The sequence below is a fragment of the Macaca fascicularis genome, chromosome 16, assembly GCF_037993035.2.
Source record: "Macaca fascicularis isolate 582-1 chromosome 16, T2T-MFA8v1.1".
Lineage (NCBI taxonomy): Eukaryota > Metazoa > Chordata > Mammalia > Primates > Cercopithecidae > Macaca > Macaca fascicularis.
This window is the reverse complement of record NC_088390.1, coordinates 66714048-66730244: the sequence shown is the minus strand read 5'-3', so window position 1 is coordinate 66730244 and position 16197 is coordinate 66714048. Positions and strand designations below refer to the sequence as shown.

At 41.1% G+C, this 16197-nt stretch overlaps 1 protein-coding gene across 26 annotated transcripts in view; it reads right to left on the bottom strand.

Annotated features, from left to right (window-relative positions):
* The window catches only part of LOC102133354 (leucine-rich repeat-containing protein 37A3-like), an 82426-nt gene that overhangs the window by 19011 nt on the left and 47218 nt on the right, over positions 1-16197 (bottom strand). For 13 of the 26 annotated variants that reach the window (XM_074019972.1, XM_074019970.1, XM_074019949.1 and 10 more), the window contains 7 exons: positions 15265-15383; positions 14393-14452; positions 11554-13343; positions 10860-10964; positions 7931-8025; positions 2027-2090; positions 468-552 (listed from right to left, as the gene is read on the bottom strand). In XM_074019972.1, the coding sequence (XP_073876073.1) occupies positions 7972-8025; positions 10860-10964; positions 11554-13343; positions 14393-14452; positions 15265-15383 (2128 nt within the window). In that variant the 3' untranslated portion in view covers positions 468-552; positions 2027-2090; positions 7931-7971. Of the gene's footprint in view, positions 1-467; positions 553-2026; positions 2091-2793; positions 3001-7803; positions 8026-10859; positions 10965-11553; positions 13344-14392; positions 14453-15264; positions 15384-16197 lie in introns of those variants that run through there. The other 13 variants (XM_074019971.1, XM_074019956.1, XM_074019958.1 and 10 more) reach the window with 5 other exon arrangements.

The window sequence follows — 16197 nt, the reverse complement described above, 5'->3', positions numbered from 1 at the left end:
GCCTCCAAAGCAACTGGGACCACAGATGTGCTCCACCACAAACGGCTGAGTTTTAATGCTTGGTAGAGACGGGGTCTCTCTATGTTGCTCAGACTGGTCTCAAACTCCTGGGCTCAAGTGATCCTCCTGCCTCAGCCTCCCAAAGTGTTGGAAACACAGGTGACAGCCACCCTGCTTGGTACCCTAGGACAAATTTCAAACTCCTAAAAGACCCATGTTTTTATTCTACTTTTTTTTAAGGAGAAGCAGGAGAGGGTGGCTAGGGACTGGTGAGGGAGGGGAGAACTGAGGTGAGATTGCAGAGAAGTAGGTAGGACTTTTTACTAAATGTCAAAACCAAAATAACTATCAGAAGAGTCAAACTTTTACATAAACTATTTTTAAAAGGTAAAAATTTCTTAAAAATCAAAGAAATCCTAGGTGAGACGGCTCTTTGATGGTCTAGAGTGCTTAAAATGCGTTCTTACCTGGGCACTCTTGGATCATGCCATGTGCTCACACTAGTCTGCGTTTGTAAGAAATATAGCTGGTCTTGTTGCGTTGTCCTCTGTTCTGTAAAATTAAGAAACACTGATAACAAAAACATTCAGAATGTCCGGATCAAAGACAGTTGTATACCTTAAGATGATACACTAATAGGGAAAAAATCCAAATTACAAATCTATTTTATTTATTATCAGAAAGGGCTTTACACATCATTTGTTCTGTCTCTTGGAAACAATTTTATAAATGATGAGGGCTATGGGCCAGCTATCTAAAGGCAAACTCAACTTATCATGTGGCTCAAATACTGAATATGTTGCAATGGAAAACAAATCAAGATTGTCACAATACTAATAATTAAAAGATTTTAAATGATGTATAAAGGGCTCTGAGAAAGAGGCTGGTCAACATTTGGAAGATTTGAGGAGGAAATTCCAGAAACTTTCAGAGAGTTTGGAGATTGATAATGCTTCTTATGCCTAATTTTACATCAAAACTTATGTTTTCTCTTTGCTAGACAAAGGTGAATTCTCAAGGTTGCATGTGAGCTCAAAGAGAAGCAAAGCAGATAAGATACTGAGGAGACATTCTATGTCATAAACAGATAGAGACGGAAAAATAGCCAAGTTAGAAAGAAGACGACTAAAGAGCAAGCGTGCACACTGTAAAGAGCAAGCGTGCACACTGGGGAGAAAACAGTCAAGGACAAAATGAACTCAAAGCCCTTGGGAAGGCAGAGGAAAGGCCAGAGTGAAGAGAACAATCTATACAAGTGTTTCTTTATGGTGGGTTTTGTTTTGTTTTGTCTTTTATAAAAAACGACAGAACCATTTTTCTTTAAATAAAATCTAATGAGAAACTTCAATACATAAAATAAAACTATTACTAATATTTATTAGTATAAATCTAATTTGTTTATAAACCTATAAAGTCAATAAATTTAAACTTTAAACTTTTAAAAATGATAAACATAAAATCATATTATTATAGAGGACAGCTATAATAATTTCAGCCTTGGTATCCACTTTATTTTTATGTTTTGGTTGTATAATTTTTTAAATTCAAATCACAGAAATATTATAAAAGCATAACCACTCCCACTCTAAAGAGCTTGCCTTATAATCTCCAAGAGAAATGGCAGGAGACAGTTTCTTCTCAGGTCTGAACATTGATAATCACAGTTAAAATTTACTGTGCCAGACAATGTGCCAGCATTTCACATGAGATTAAATATCACTGATTTCTTGCAACAAACGTAGATGGTTGATGCTATTATTTTCCCCTATAGAGGATAAAACTGAGGCTCAAAGAGGTTAAAGAATGTGCTCAGTGTTACATGGCAAAGCCAGGATATGAACCTAGGTCTCTCTGTATCTCAAGCCTATAATTTAATCATAGTGCTAAAAGTTAACCTTTGAGTCACAGCACAGTTAATGGACAAATTTTTTCAAATTAAAGAGTTAAAATACATTTAAAAATAAAATTAGAATCATGCATTTGCAGAAGTGTTTTTAAAAGTATTCTTCAGTAAAATAAAACTTACATGTGGCAATTCCCGATGTTGGTCATTAGGTGTCAACATCAATCTAAAGTGGTTTATCTACAGTCTGTTAAGAGGACAAGGATGTAAGTAACCTTGGTGAGCTTCTGGCAAGCAAGGAGAGGAAGTCAAGTTCACAGTACATACAAGTAGTCACAAGTTGGTATTAATTTAGAAACTTCTGTATTCTATTAGTAGAAGACTCATGTTATCTTCCACATGAAACTCTATAATCTAGGAATTTATATAAGATTGTAATCATTTTATACAAACACAGAAGTGACTCAATCATTTACAACAGTCCACTCACATAATCCAAAATTATAGACAGTACAAATATATGAGCATCAGCAGAAATATGCCTTTGAAATTATTTCTAAATATATATCTAAAAAATTACATCGTAAGTTGTACTTCAGATTACTGTTATCAGTGACAATACCACCTTACCTTTCTAGACAGTGCCTATTTACAAAATAGTCTCACTTCATCTCGTACGCATGCTTCTCACACTACCTTTGTTATAAACTAGTCATCTCACTTCATGATAAAAGAATACAAATGCTGAGGCTGAATGACTAGCACAAGGTCAAACTGTTGGCTGGGTAGTTATCTACCACTTCAAAGACTTTTTAAAGTTGGGAGGTTTTATATTTATTTTCATGCAGAATCCCTAAGCCCAGATTAATAACTTTTTTCAAAGTTATTATTTCCTCAGCAAGCTGAAATCAGTAAACCATGTTTTATTTTTTCTTTGCCGGTTGTCATACCATAGCCTTCTGGTAGGTATGGAAGAATATGTAAACTTGTCCTGCTCATGTAATGTCTATGTCGTTGTGACCTGACTCTCCTCTCTGCCAGCCTGGGATCTGAAGACTGTCCACATGTTGCACCGTTTGTTCCACTAACTGGAGTGTTCTCATCAACAAAGCAGCTAAGAGGTCTGTCTTCCAGGGCTAGAATATTCGGATGCCAGTCTATTGAAAATTAACAAGGAAAAGACCTTTTCAATTTAGATATCAAAAGTAAAGTTCTCTAGACAATGTATGTACTGTAGTAAAAATCACTTATCATATCTGAAAACAGAATGACTAATACAAGTATAGTGACTTCAAGAACTCTGAGTAAAAGCAAACCTGAAGTCTCTAAGCACCAAAGAAACACAAATGAAAAGCACGTCATCGACTATGTATTTAAATGACTTTATTTTAATGGCATTTGATATAAAATCCACATATATCTGTGGATGTGAGTACTGGCTTACAAAACACTGCCTGATCTAGCTATATTCTCTCAGACCTGACTTCCCACCATTCTCTCTCCCACTCTGCTTCTGCCACACTCATATTCTTCCTGTTCCTTCAACTTGCCGAGGTTATTCCACCTGAATGAGCAGTTGCTCTTCCTTCCACCTGGCATATTCTTTTCTCCTACTCTCTCTAGGCCTGGCTCTTTTTTGTCATTCACATCAGCTTATTGTTTCCTCCTAAGAGGTTCTTCACACCTCCCAATCTAAAAAAGTCACCCAGTCCTTTGACAACACATCACAAAAGGGAAGAAGACAGTTTGTCTCTTTAAGGAGCTTCCCGTCTACTTTTGCAGATCTTCCAAAATAAAAAATAATTAAGAGTTCATTCTTAAATTAACATGGTCGGGTGCAGTGGCTCACACCTGTAATCCCAATAGTTTGGGAGACAGAGGCGGGTGGATCACTTGAGGTCAGGAGTTTGGACCAGCCTGGCCAACATAGCGAAACCCCATCTCTACTAAAAATACAAAAATTAGCCGGGCATGGTGGCGGGTGCCTGTAATCCCAGCTACTTGGGAGGCTGAGGCATGAGAATTGCTTGAACCCTGGGGGCAAAGGTTGCAGTGAGCTGAGATCGCACCACTTCACTCCAGTCTAGGCAATAGACTGGGACTCCATCTCAAAAAAAAAAAAAAAAAATTCCTTGGCAGTTTAATATTAGATAAATTCCTTGGCAGTTTAATACTAGAAATGCAACTTGGCAACGTGAGCTAAGCTTTTACCTGAGAGTCATAATGTAAACACAAAACTTTGTGATCCAATGAGTTAAGCAATTAGTTCTCAAAAAATACAAGTAGGTGCACCTAATGAGAAGAATTTGGTATTTTATGCCTAGTGCCAGTCCTGCTCAAGACGGGGGAAATAGGGAAAACAAAACACTGCACAAGATGGCAAATTTTTTTCTCACTTAAAAGAGTGGGGAGAGGGGCATTCAGCTACTTAGACTATTTGCTTTCGGTTACTTCAAAAGCAACTCTTTGCAGTTTCCGAAAATTGTCTTGCATCCAAATGTCGTTATATAGTAAGTTCCATGAACTATACTTGACATTCTTCAAGATTTAGTTCAGAGATTCCTCTGCTTATCCATTTAATTCATTCAATCATTTATTTTATTTTCATTTTATTTTATACTTTTGAGACTGAGTCTTGCTCTGTCACCCAGGCTGGAGTGCAGTGGCGCAATCTCGGCTCACTGCCACCTTCACCTCCTGAGTTCAAGCAATTCTCATGCCTCAGCCTCCTGAGTAGCTGGGATTACAGGCTCCCACCAGCATGCCTGGCGAATTCTTGTAGTTTTAGTAGAGATGGGGTTTTGCCATGTTGGCCAGGCTGGTCTCGAACTCCTGACCTCAAGTGACCCGCCCACCTCAGCCTCCCAAAGTGCTGGGATTACAGGCGTGAGCCACCGCACCCAGCCCTGAATTTCCTTTTCAAAAATACAAAGTTTTCTCTTTTACATTATGACTCTCAGGTAAAAGCTTAGCTCACGTTGCCAAGTTGCATTTCTAGTATTAAACTGCCAAGGAATTTACCTAATATTAAACTGCCAAGGAATTTTTTTTTTGAGATGGCATCCCAGTCTATTGCCTAGACTGGAGTTCAGTGGCATGATCTTGGCTCACTGCAATCTCCACCTCCTGTGGTCAAGTGATTCTTGTGCCTCAGCCTCCTGAGTAGCTGAGATTACAGACGTGCACCACCACGCCTGGCTAATTTTTTTGTATTTTTAGTAGAGACGGGGTTTCACCATGTTGGCCAGGCTGGTCTCGAACTCCTGACCTCAGGTGATTCGCCTGCCTCTGCCTCCCAAAGTGCTGGGATTACAGGCGTGAGCCACCGTGCACGGCGGCTTACTTCAATCTAGTTAGGAAAACAGAACACATATGTGAAATGAAAAAATACAAGCACTAATTGTCAAATAAATGTATTCAATATACTTTGGTTGAGCACCAAGGGTGGCAAATGTGAATATGTGTATATGCCTCCATGGACCAGGTAAGTAAGGAAAGTCAACAAAGATGGCAAGATGAGGACCGTGGGCAATGGGAATGCCCCCCCCCTTTTTTTTTTCACGATAAGAGTCTCACTCTGTCGCCCAGGCTGGAGTGCAGTGGTGTAATCTCTACTCACTGCAACCTCCACCTCCCAAGCTCAAGTGATTCTCCTGCCTCACCCTCCCGAGCAGCTGGGATTACAAGCGCCCACCAGCATGCCTGGCTAATTTTTGTATTTTTAGTAGAGACGGGGTTTCACTACGTTGACCAGACTGGTCCCGAACTCCTGACCCCAAGTGACCTGACTGCCTCGGCCTCCCAATGTGCTAGGATTATAGGCGTGAGCCACTACTCCTGGCCCTTAGATGTGTCTTGTGCTTTGCGTGCAAGTGTGTGTTACTAATGGACTTCTTTTGTAAAATAATTTTATTATATAAGAAAATAATTAGTGTGTATGTATTTATATATATATATATATATATATTTTTTTTTTTTAGCCAGCGTCTCCTCTCAGGATGGAGTTCAATGGCTCGATTCCAACTCATGGCAACCTCCACCTCCCGGGTCAAGTGATTCTCCTGTTTCAGCCTCCTGAGTAGCTGGGATTACAGGCACCTGTCACCATACCTGGCTAATTTTCATATTTTTAGTAGAGATGGGGTTTCACCATGTTGGGCAGGCTGGTCTTGAACTTGGCCCCCCAAAATGCTGGGATTACAGGCGTGAGCCACCACCTCAGGCCAAGTATATTCTTTTGATTTTAAAAATTAAAATATTGTAAAATTAAAACCCAAACTACAATGAGATGTCACTTCTCATTCACCAGCATGGCTGTATTTGTTTAAAAAAAATAAAAAGTGTTGGGGAGGATTTGGGGAAACTGGAACCATTATATATTGTTAGCGAGAATGTAAAACCATGTAGCACTATGGAAAATGCTTTGGCAGTTACTCAAAAAGTTAAACTTAGAGCTACTACATGACCTAGTAATTCTCTTCATACATACATAGTCAGAAGAATTGCAAACAAATGGTCATGCAGAAACACATGCACATATGTATACAGCAGCATTATTCTCAATGATCAAAAGGTGCAAACAACCTACATGTGCATTAACTGATGAATGGAGAACGCAAATGTGATTGATCCATACAACGGATGTATTCTTCAGCCTTGAAAGGAAGGAAATTCTGACGCGTTACAACATGGAGAACCCTTGAGGGCGTTATGCCAAGAGAAATAAGCCCGTCACCAAAGGAGAAATACTGTGTGATTCCACTCACGTGAGGTACTCAGAGTGGTCAGATTCATAGAGACAGAAAGTAGAAGGGCAGTTACCGTGGGCTGGGAGGAGAGAATGGGGAGTTAGTGTTTAAATAGGTCCAGAGTTTCAATTTGGGAAGATGAAAAAGTTCTGGAGATTTGTTGTACAACAATATGAATGTTCTTAACACTACTGAATTGTACACTTAAAAGTGGTTAGAGACAACCAGGTGTGGTAGCTGATGCCTGCAATCCCAGCACTTTGGGAGGCTGAGGTAGGAGGATCACTTGAGTCCAGGAGTTCAAGACCAGCCTGGGCAACATATCAAGACCCCTTCATTACAAAAAATACAAAAATTAGCCAGGCGCGTTGGCATGTGCCTGTAGTTCAGCTACTTGAGAAGCTGAGGCAGGAGGATCACTTGAGCCCAGAAGGCAGAGGTTGCAGTGAGCTGAGATTGCACCACGGCACTCCAGCCTGGGTGACAGAGCCAAACTTTGTTTAAAAAATATATATATATTTATATATATATATATATAGTTTCACAGTGGCTTATTCCTGTAATCTCTACACTTTGGGAGTCCTTTAAGGCAGGAGGATGCCTTGAGCCCAGAAGTTTGAGGCTGCAGTGAGCTGTAATTATGCCATTGTACTTCAGCCTGGGAGACAGAAACAGACCTTGTCACAAAAATAGATTAATTAAGTAAATTTCTTTTATTTTCTTTCTTCTTCTTTTTTTTTAAAGACAGGGTCTCACTCTTTCACCCTGTCACCCAGGTTGGGGTGCAACGGCTCAATCTCAGCTCACTGCATCCTCCACCTCCCAAGTTCAAGCGATACTCCCAACTCAGCCTACCAAGTAGCTAGGACTACAGGTGCACACCACCATGCCTGGCTAATGTTTTTTGTTTGTGTATTTTTTGTAGAGATGAGGGTTTTGTCATGTTGCCCTTTTTTTTTTTTTTTTTTTTTGTAGAGATGGGAGTTTTGTCATGTTGCCCTAACTCCTGGGCTCCAGCGATCCACCCACCTCAGCCTCCCAACGTGCTGGGATTATAGGTGTGAGCCATTGTACCTGGCCAATTTTTTCCTTTTACTGTATCTGTGGTTCCACAACTTCCTTTTTTCCCCTGTTCTCTATGGACCTTCTACTTCATTTGGACTCTGCTTAGATTGGCCTAGTTTTCTCTTTAATCAAATCTTCAGGAAGCAATTTATTACATTAAAAATGATCTAATAAGCTTTATTTTTATCATTGTTAAAAATCCTTGTTTTGAGTAACACAACCACAAAGTAAAGAATGTTATCATTGATTTAATCAGTAAAAAACAATACTTAACAATAAAATTTTTCAAACATGGCTCCAGGCCATCCAGACGACTTAGCTTGGGCTCAAGTTATCTTCCTTTGATGCCCTTCTCTTCTTTGAATGAATCTGTTTTGGAAGAAAACACAATTAAGATTATCCATCACAACAACCACTATCTCCAAATCTGTATTCATTCCTTTTATTCATTTTAAGTCTCATCTACCTGATGAGATAACTTTTTTGAAGACAGGAATTGTATGCTGTTCAATAGAGCCTTGATTCTTCCACAGTTCAGTCATCCTTGCTATCTTGCGGGGGACTGGTTCTAGGATACCGCCCCCACACCATACCAGAATCTGTGGATGCTCAATCCCTTATATATAATGATGCAGTATTTGCATATAACCAACACACATCCCCCCAAATCCTTTATTCACTTACTTAGAGATAGGATCACCCTCTGTCGCTCAGGCTGGAGTGCAGTGTCACAATCACAGCTCACTGCAGCCTCAACCTCCTGCGCTCCAGTGATGTGCCCACCTCAGCCTCTTGAGTAGCTGGGACTACAGGTGCATACCACCACACCTGGCCAATTTTTTATTTTTATTTTTATTTTTAGTAAAGACAAGGTCTCACTATGCTGCCCAGGTTGGGCTCCCAAAGTGTTGGGATTACAAGTGTGAATCGCTGTGCCTGGTCCCATGTACTTTAAGTCATCACTAATAAAATGTATCGATATTGTACAATCGTGAGAGTTGTTATACTTTCTATTTGTATTTTCGTTTCTTTTTTCAAGTATTCAGCCTCATCCAGTTGAATCTGAAGATGTGGACCTGCTGATGAAGAGGGCTGACTGTATCTAACTTAGGGTCTTGCGTGTAGCTGGCACTTAATACATTCTATTGACTGTTTTACTAACATTCAACGGACAATTCCTCATAAAAAAAAACTCTTAAAAGTAGGAGAAAAAAAAAGGAAACCCGAGTCCTTCCTCTAAAGTGGCTGGAAAACCAGCCTGGGGCAACATTAAAAACAATTTTTTTTTAAATTAGCTGCCTGCCTGTAGTCCCAGCAACTCTGGAAGCTGAGGCAGGAGGATCCCTTAAGCCCAGGAGTTTGAGGTTACAGTTAGCTAGATCACACCATTGCTCTCCAGCCTGGGTGACAACAAGGCCCTGAGAAAGAAAAAAAAAAAGAAAGGAAAGGAAAACGGAAAGGAAAGAATATAAGTATTGAAAAGGAAGAGACAAAACTATCATTATTTGTATATGAAATGATAAATGTTAGACAGCCAAAGAAGCCTAAGAGAATCAACTAAGATTTTAGTGGAAGTAATATGAGGATTCAGTACGGTGGCTAGAAACAAAATCAAGAGAGCAGCACACAAATCTCAAATATTTTCAGATGTACCACCAATTAGAAAATGGAAGAAAGATCCCATTTACAATGGCAATGCAAATGTATGAAGTATTTAGGAACAGAAATACAAAGATCTTTTATCTAACAAAAGATGTGTAAGATCTACATGATGGAAACCCTAAAACTCTTTTGAAAGACATTAACAAGAAATGAACACATGACATGAGATAGCTCATTCCTAGAATGTTGTACAGATATCAATTCTCAAATTAATCTACAAATTTAATGTAATCCTATTAAAATCCCAAGATAGTTTTTGGTGGTGGCTGTTTTTGAGACAGGGTCTCGCTCTGTTGCCCAGGCTAGAGTGCAGTGGTATGACCAGAGCTCACTGCATCCTCGACCTTCCGGACTCAAGCAATCCTCCCACTTCAGCCTTTCATATGGTGTCCAAGATATGGTGACAAATCTCACAAAGGGACTAGGCTCAGGAGGGCCAGAATAGTCAGGGAAGGTTTCAAGCATGAAGATGAACTTGAGTTGGCTTTGGAGAGATTCATGGGACTCCCACAGGCAGAGTGAAATAAGGGCATTTTAGATGGACAAACGCACAGACAAAAGCAGAAATGTGGATGGTGTGACTGGGGTATGGTAAGGGGCTGCTCTGGCTGGAATGGAGGGCTGCCACAATAATGGAAATGGTAAATGAGGCAAATAAGGTTGGACTGGTAGCATAGCGTCAAGGGTGCCAGCTTATTAAATCACTTCCAATAGGCTAGCACTGGCCTGTTGGGAAAAGTAATACATCATGTAATCGAACAAAAGGCAAACAGAGGCAAGCTCCAGGAATGGGCACTGTGAACAGGACTTGCCCCAGAGTAGCCAGATGTAGGCTTTAGATATGTTGATGCAGGTTGAGCATCTCTGATCCGAGGGGGAATGTCTCACATGGTCTCCAAGAAATGGTGACACATCTCACAGAGGGCCTAGGCTCAGGAGGGCTCGAGTATGAGACATTCCCCCTCCCCTGAGAACTTAAAAATGTGGCCAACAATTTTTTTAAAAGATGGCTACCCTGTAGCGCTTTAACTGGACCTATTTAGACAACGCCTTACACACTGGAGAAGGATGATACTGTGTGAACCTAGTAAGTCTACAAGACAATACTTCTCTTTATTGGCTGTCTCCTTCCTCTCCAGGGTGACGACAACTCCGTGAGGTGGAGATTATATGTCTCTCATCATTTCAGCAACAAGGAAATAAATGAGTGGCAGAGTAAGGGTGACTTGGTGAGTACATCTAGTTGTTGACATCATTTTGGGAGGGAGAAATTTTGCTATTATATCAACTTAACTTCTTAAAATAATCTAGCGGGATTCACTTGTTTTCAATTCAGAGCTCTCCTGGAAGTGAGGATCCTTTAAAAACCCTGGAATATACACTACAGTAAAAGAACAAAGCATATCTCAACCTTAAACGACTGAAGAAGAATGTCAAGTAGCAGCAGGTTGGAAAGCGGCTTTGGTTTTGAGTTTGTGGGCTCTGAATCCACACAAAAACAGGACTGCATTCTGAAAACCTGAATTAATTATTGTCCTTACCTCAATGAGGCAGAAAATTGTAATCAAAATAATCAGTGTTACAGTCACACATATTGCCAAGATCAGTTTGTTGTTATAGCCATATCCTGGAACTTCTTTTGTGAGCTGAAAAAAAAAGGAAAGATTAATTAAAAAAAAAAACCAGAATGAAAACTAACTTTTCAAAACCCCAGTATTCCAGGTGAGTAGCTTACAGGTTCTTATTTATTTTTGTCTCAACAAAATAAAGACAAGATCTCACTGTCACCCAGGTTACAGTACACTGTTGTGATCACAGTTTACTACAGACTTGACCTCCCTAGGCTGAGGTGATCCTCCGACCTTAGCCTCCCAAGTAGCTGGGTCAGGCATGTGTCACCATACCCAGCTAATTTTTGTATTTTTTATGGCAACAGGGTTTCATTATGTTGGCCAAGCTGGTCTGAAACTCCTGACCTCAAGTGATCCACCCACCTTGGCCTCCCAAAGTGCTGGGATTACAGATGTGAGCTACCACCCCCGGCCTACAGTTCATCTTGTGCACTAATCTATTTCACTCTCCAAATAAGTCAAGTGGGAGATCACTGTCATGGCCAAAGTTACATGACCAAGACAAGCTATGGCCTGGGCGTCCCGGGTTCTCCTGTGTGGGCACTTTCCTGGCATATGCTAGATGATGGGAAATCTGGGTCTCATGTTTCTGTGTGGTCCTCACCTCACTCAACCTCTGCTCTTTCTGTTCACTCTGGGCTTCCATGCTCTCATTAATATAGTTCTCAGTTTTCCACTGTTCCGTATCCCATTCTGCCTTGGACGCCTTTACTTCCTGCTGCTCACTGAGAAGCTTCATCAGGAGGCCTGTCCTGGAGATGAGCTTGGCACAGGTCAGTTGCACATGGGTGTCAGAGCAGTCCGTCTTCAAGGTCCAGATAACATGAGAAATGAACCTTCTCACATCCTCGCTGGGGATGAGTGACCGTAGCTGCTCGGTTAGCTGAATTTCAAACTGATCACCTGGGGATGAGAGCAACGGGTAATTGAAGCTTTTGGGCTCGGGGGACAGGTCAGTGCCCACGTTGTTGTATTCCCATTTTGTCTCAGTTTGTTTACCAGTTGGCCCTAAGTTGAACGCAGTCCCAGCGGAATCTGCCTCAGGAGGAGGATTGTAGGTTGTGTTTTCAGAGATGGTACCTTCTGGCATAGTAGTGTTTTCCATAAAAACGTTTTCTTCAAAGGCATTTCTTGCAGCTGTGTCTTTTACATTAGTGTTTTCTATAAAACGTTCTGAAGGAGCAAATACTTCCAGAAAAGGGTTTTGTTGAAGACTCAGGTCTCCTAAGGATGAAAAAGCCCCTTGTGAATTTATGAGGCTCTTTGCTGCAGACAACAGCGGCCTGTTTGCGAGCATCAGTCTATCGAGATAACCTTCCTTTCTCAACTTCCTAATCATTTTGGCCTTGGGTGTTCTGTGGGCCACACGGGAGCCAGTTTTATGAAAGCGGTGTTTTTTTCTGGAAGGTTTAGCAGCTTTCATTGTTTTAACTCTAGCCTTTGCATTTTCTAAAATGAAAATGGCGTGGGTTAAGTCTTTCGATCTGTCTCTGACCTCAGGTAGGGCTTTTGCAGGGGTGGAGGCAGAAGGCTCGCCCATGGAGAAGGGTTTCAGCACAGAGGAGACTGCCGCCTTACGCTCTTGGGTGAACGAAGGCTTGGTGTAGACGGTGTTTCCCGCTAACTTCTCACGCCCCTGCTCTGTGTGAGGCTGTTCCAGCTCCCTTGAGACCGGGCTCCCGAGCCTTTTTTCTTGGGCAGCGCTCTCCACAAATGCCTGCGCACCCTCTTCCCTCCTGGTGCTCTGCTTTCCCACCTCTTTGAAGTGCCTTTTCTGGATGCTCCTTGGGCCCGTGAGGACTCTGTTCACTCTCTGCAGGTTGTTGCCTACACTTTGAATCTTTGCCAGGCTGTTTTCCTGTGGTTGGACAGTTTCTAATTTCTTTTCAAATAATTGGCGTTTAAATTTGTTACCTAGAAGGCTGGACTGCATAAGCATGGCAGTTTTTTCGTCCCTTTTAACTTCATTGATTTTTTCTTGTTTTTCTGCATTTAGTGTCTTTTCTAGCAAATATAGCTTTCTCAATTTATTTTCATAAGTTGAGTTGTTGGATGCAGGTTGAAGAGAAGGGCTGTTTGTATTGTTTTTCAAAATACTCAGGGGCCTATCGCGATCTTGCACATTTGCAAAAAGCAGTTTAGTGAACGGTAACAATATTGATTCCGCATCTAGATTTCCTGCTGAGAAATAAGGCAAGATGTAACTTAGTGCACTGATAACTTCATTCTCGTCATTGGTGTCTAGCTGCTCACTCCCAAAGCCGGAGAAGTTGATGCCACTCCTGTCTGAGGGCACCTCCGGCTCAATAGTCAGCTCAGTGCTCGTGTGCTTCTTCCGGGCTTGTAACACCTTCATGAACGCTCCTTCTGGATTCCCTACAGACAGTTCTTCAGCTGTGAAAAAAGAAGAGACTGTTTTGATCATGAAAGATGATGGGACGGCACGCATCAGTCCACAGCTGTACGCCCCAGTCACACGGAGTAGGAGTCAGCAAACATTCGAGTGCCATTCAGAGAGGAGAAACACGCACCCAATCCTAAACCTATGAAACGGCAACAACAAGAGGAGGAAAAGACACCTTTTGAAAACATGGCCACCTACTTGGAACATTCCATAGTGTGACACAGAGTAACTCTGCTTAGGATTATTCCGTTGATCCCCAGGGGCCAGTTGCCCAGTGCTCAGTCAAAGCCCAAAGTGGAAGACAAGTGCTTCCCTGATGAGCTGGCTTCTCTGCAGACTGCTCCGTACCCTGTGCTGTCCTGCCTCAGATGCAGAGAGAGAGCACAAGGCTCCCTTTCTCCTTGTCCTCAGTGTACCCGTGTTCTTGCTACCATCACAGCTGAATGCAATGGAAGGCGGTCCTCTGAGAGGAGCAGGGTGGAGATGCTAACTTGGAGAGCCCCTCCTATTGCTGATAGATTCTCATCTGGCACACGCTCCACCCACCCACCCCATTCTCTGCTCCCACATATCGCAACCCCATCACAGAAGACGCGACATGGAAAAAACACTGTGTCCACCCTAGTTCTTTTCTTAAATGTGGGCAATGATCCAGGGTGTAGGTTAAGAGATTTTTAATTTGCCAGATGGTATGCCTATGTTGTTAAATATACAATGAATCTATGGTATGACAGCAGTTTCTGGATAAACATTACTTGAGGTCCCAAAATGCAGAAGGGAAAAAGCAACTTTTGTCAGATGCCGACTTTGCTTTCATTTCATCTCTAATATTCTGGATGGGGAACCATCCAAAGCTTCTGAATGCATGAAGGTCAAGTGTGCCCGTGTGCAGCTGGCTTTCTTTTCCAGAATTAAAAGTATTTTGGGTGGTGCTGAGGGTCAGAGGAAGAAGTAAAGATTGTGAGAAAGGAGAAACACGGGCTTGGGGAGAACCCAGAATTGGGACAGAAGACCTGGCACAAGGTACAGCACTTAGCACCTCTGATCTTGTTTTTCCTCATCTGTAAAAGGAGATTACCAATGCTTTTCTGCCCACCTCCTGGGGAGAAGGGAATAGTTTAATTGGTTTAAAAAAAAATTCTGAAAAATAAGCAACATTGTCTTCATATAAGTAGCCAAGCATTATTAATTATCCACCCCATATTACTGGTAGATACCAGTTTTCAAGCTATCTGTACATGAAAGCAGTCACATTTTAGAAGTCATGAAGTTGGTGCTAATAAACCTAATCTACAGAAAAACTCTTGAAGCACTTGCGTATTTGTTCTGTGAATGGAAAGGTTTGAATTCAGAGCAAGTTCAGCGTTCGATGGTCTAATCATGGAAAAGCCCTCCATTTCATTAGAAGAGCCAGGTAGCAATTTCTGGTTATGGAACCAGAAGCTCTCCGGCTTCAAATAAAACAGCATCACCTGTACTCTTACAAAATTGCATAAACAAAAACAAAACCAGATCTACATCTGTCCTAAAATGCAAAGAGTACTTGAGACCTCATGCATATAAAACCAGCTTACACAGTACATTGCACTATATGAAGAAATTATCACTGGGGGCAAAGCACCAAGCAGAGAGCACAGTACACAGTGTGTGGATGTTAATGTTATTCCCTAGTCTTCCCATTCCTTTCTCTTGGTCCTTTATGCAAAGGGAACAGTTCCATTATTAAATTTTGTAATAATAACTGAGAACCTAACTCCCAGCAAGGGAGGAGTTCACAAGTTGAGGGACTTTAAATCTGAATGAGTAAATCAATTATATCATTAGCTTAAATTTTTATCATCAATTAAAAATAAAAAATTTAAAAACAAATACTTAAAATAATACAACGATCACCAGGCAATTTGGACTCACGACAATGTATGGTGTTTGTCAGACATGCACTGTTGCAATGCAGCTTGACTGTCTTGCACACAGCCTCAATGCTGTTTTTAAATTGGCAGAGGCAGCAGGCCATATGGCTAGGTAAGATCCTACAGATGAAAACACAAAACAATAAATTAGTGGTAAAGCAGTTACTTGAGAAGGTAAAGGAGGCAGGCCAACACTACCACAGGGCTGGGCAAAAAGGTGTTATTGAGGCCTGTGGACTGAACAGTTGGGTAGGAACTAGAAGGCCAATAGGAAGGAGGACAGAGGTGCCCAACCAAAGGGTAAGCATGGCAGTGAGTATGGTATGCCTAGAATAAAGGTGGTTGGGATTAGAATTGGGTGACACTGATCAGTAGTTTAATTCAGAAGTATTTCTTCCCAACTCCAAAGTCTCACTTTGGGCTGAACGTACACAGGAAGAAGGTAGACTTCTAAGAAGAGTCTGAATAAGCCCCCAATTCTGGAGGCCCTTTCTCAATTCCTGTTGGGAGTGAGAAATATTATAAATTACTCTGGGCATTAAAAATAGCTCAGTTTAACCTGGATTATGGGGTTAAAAAAATAATGGAGATAGCATTGGCCAAATCTGCACAATTTGAGGATTCAAAAGAGTAACAACAATAAGTTACAACATAATATATAAAAAATCCATGAAGACTGATATTAAAAACGAGGAGGAGTTGTACTTTAATGAAATAATGCTAGCTAATAAATGTAGAAGGAATGACAGAATTTTTAAAAGTGTCACCTTGCAACCACCAATGTAATAAAAATTGATTCAGACAAGGATTATCACTGATGCACATTTGGGTGAAAAGACATCTGAGAACAGGATCTTCACTGATCTCAAAGTACCACCCCACACATTTTTTATTAATTACCAAAGGGAAAAATTATTTTTTATTTTTTTATGAG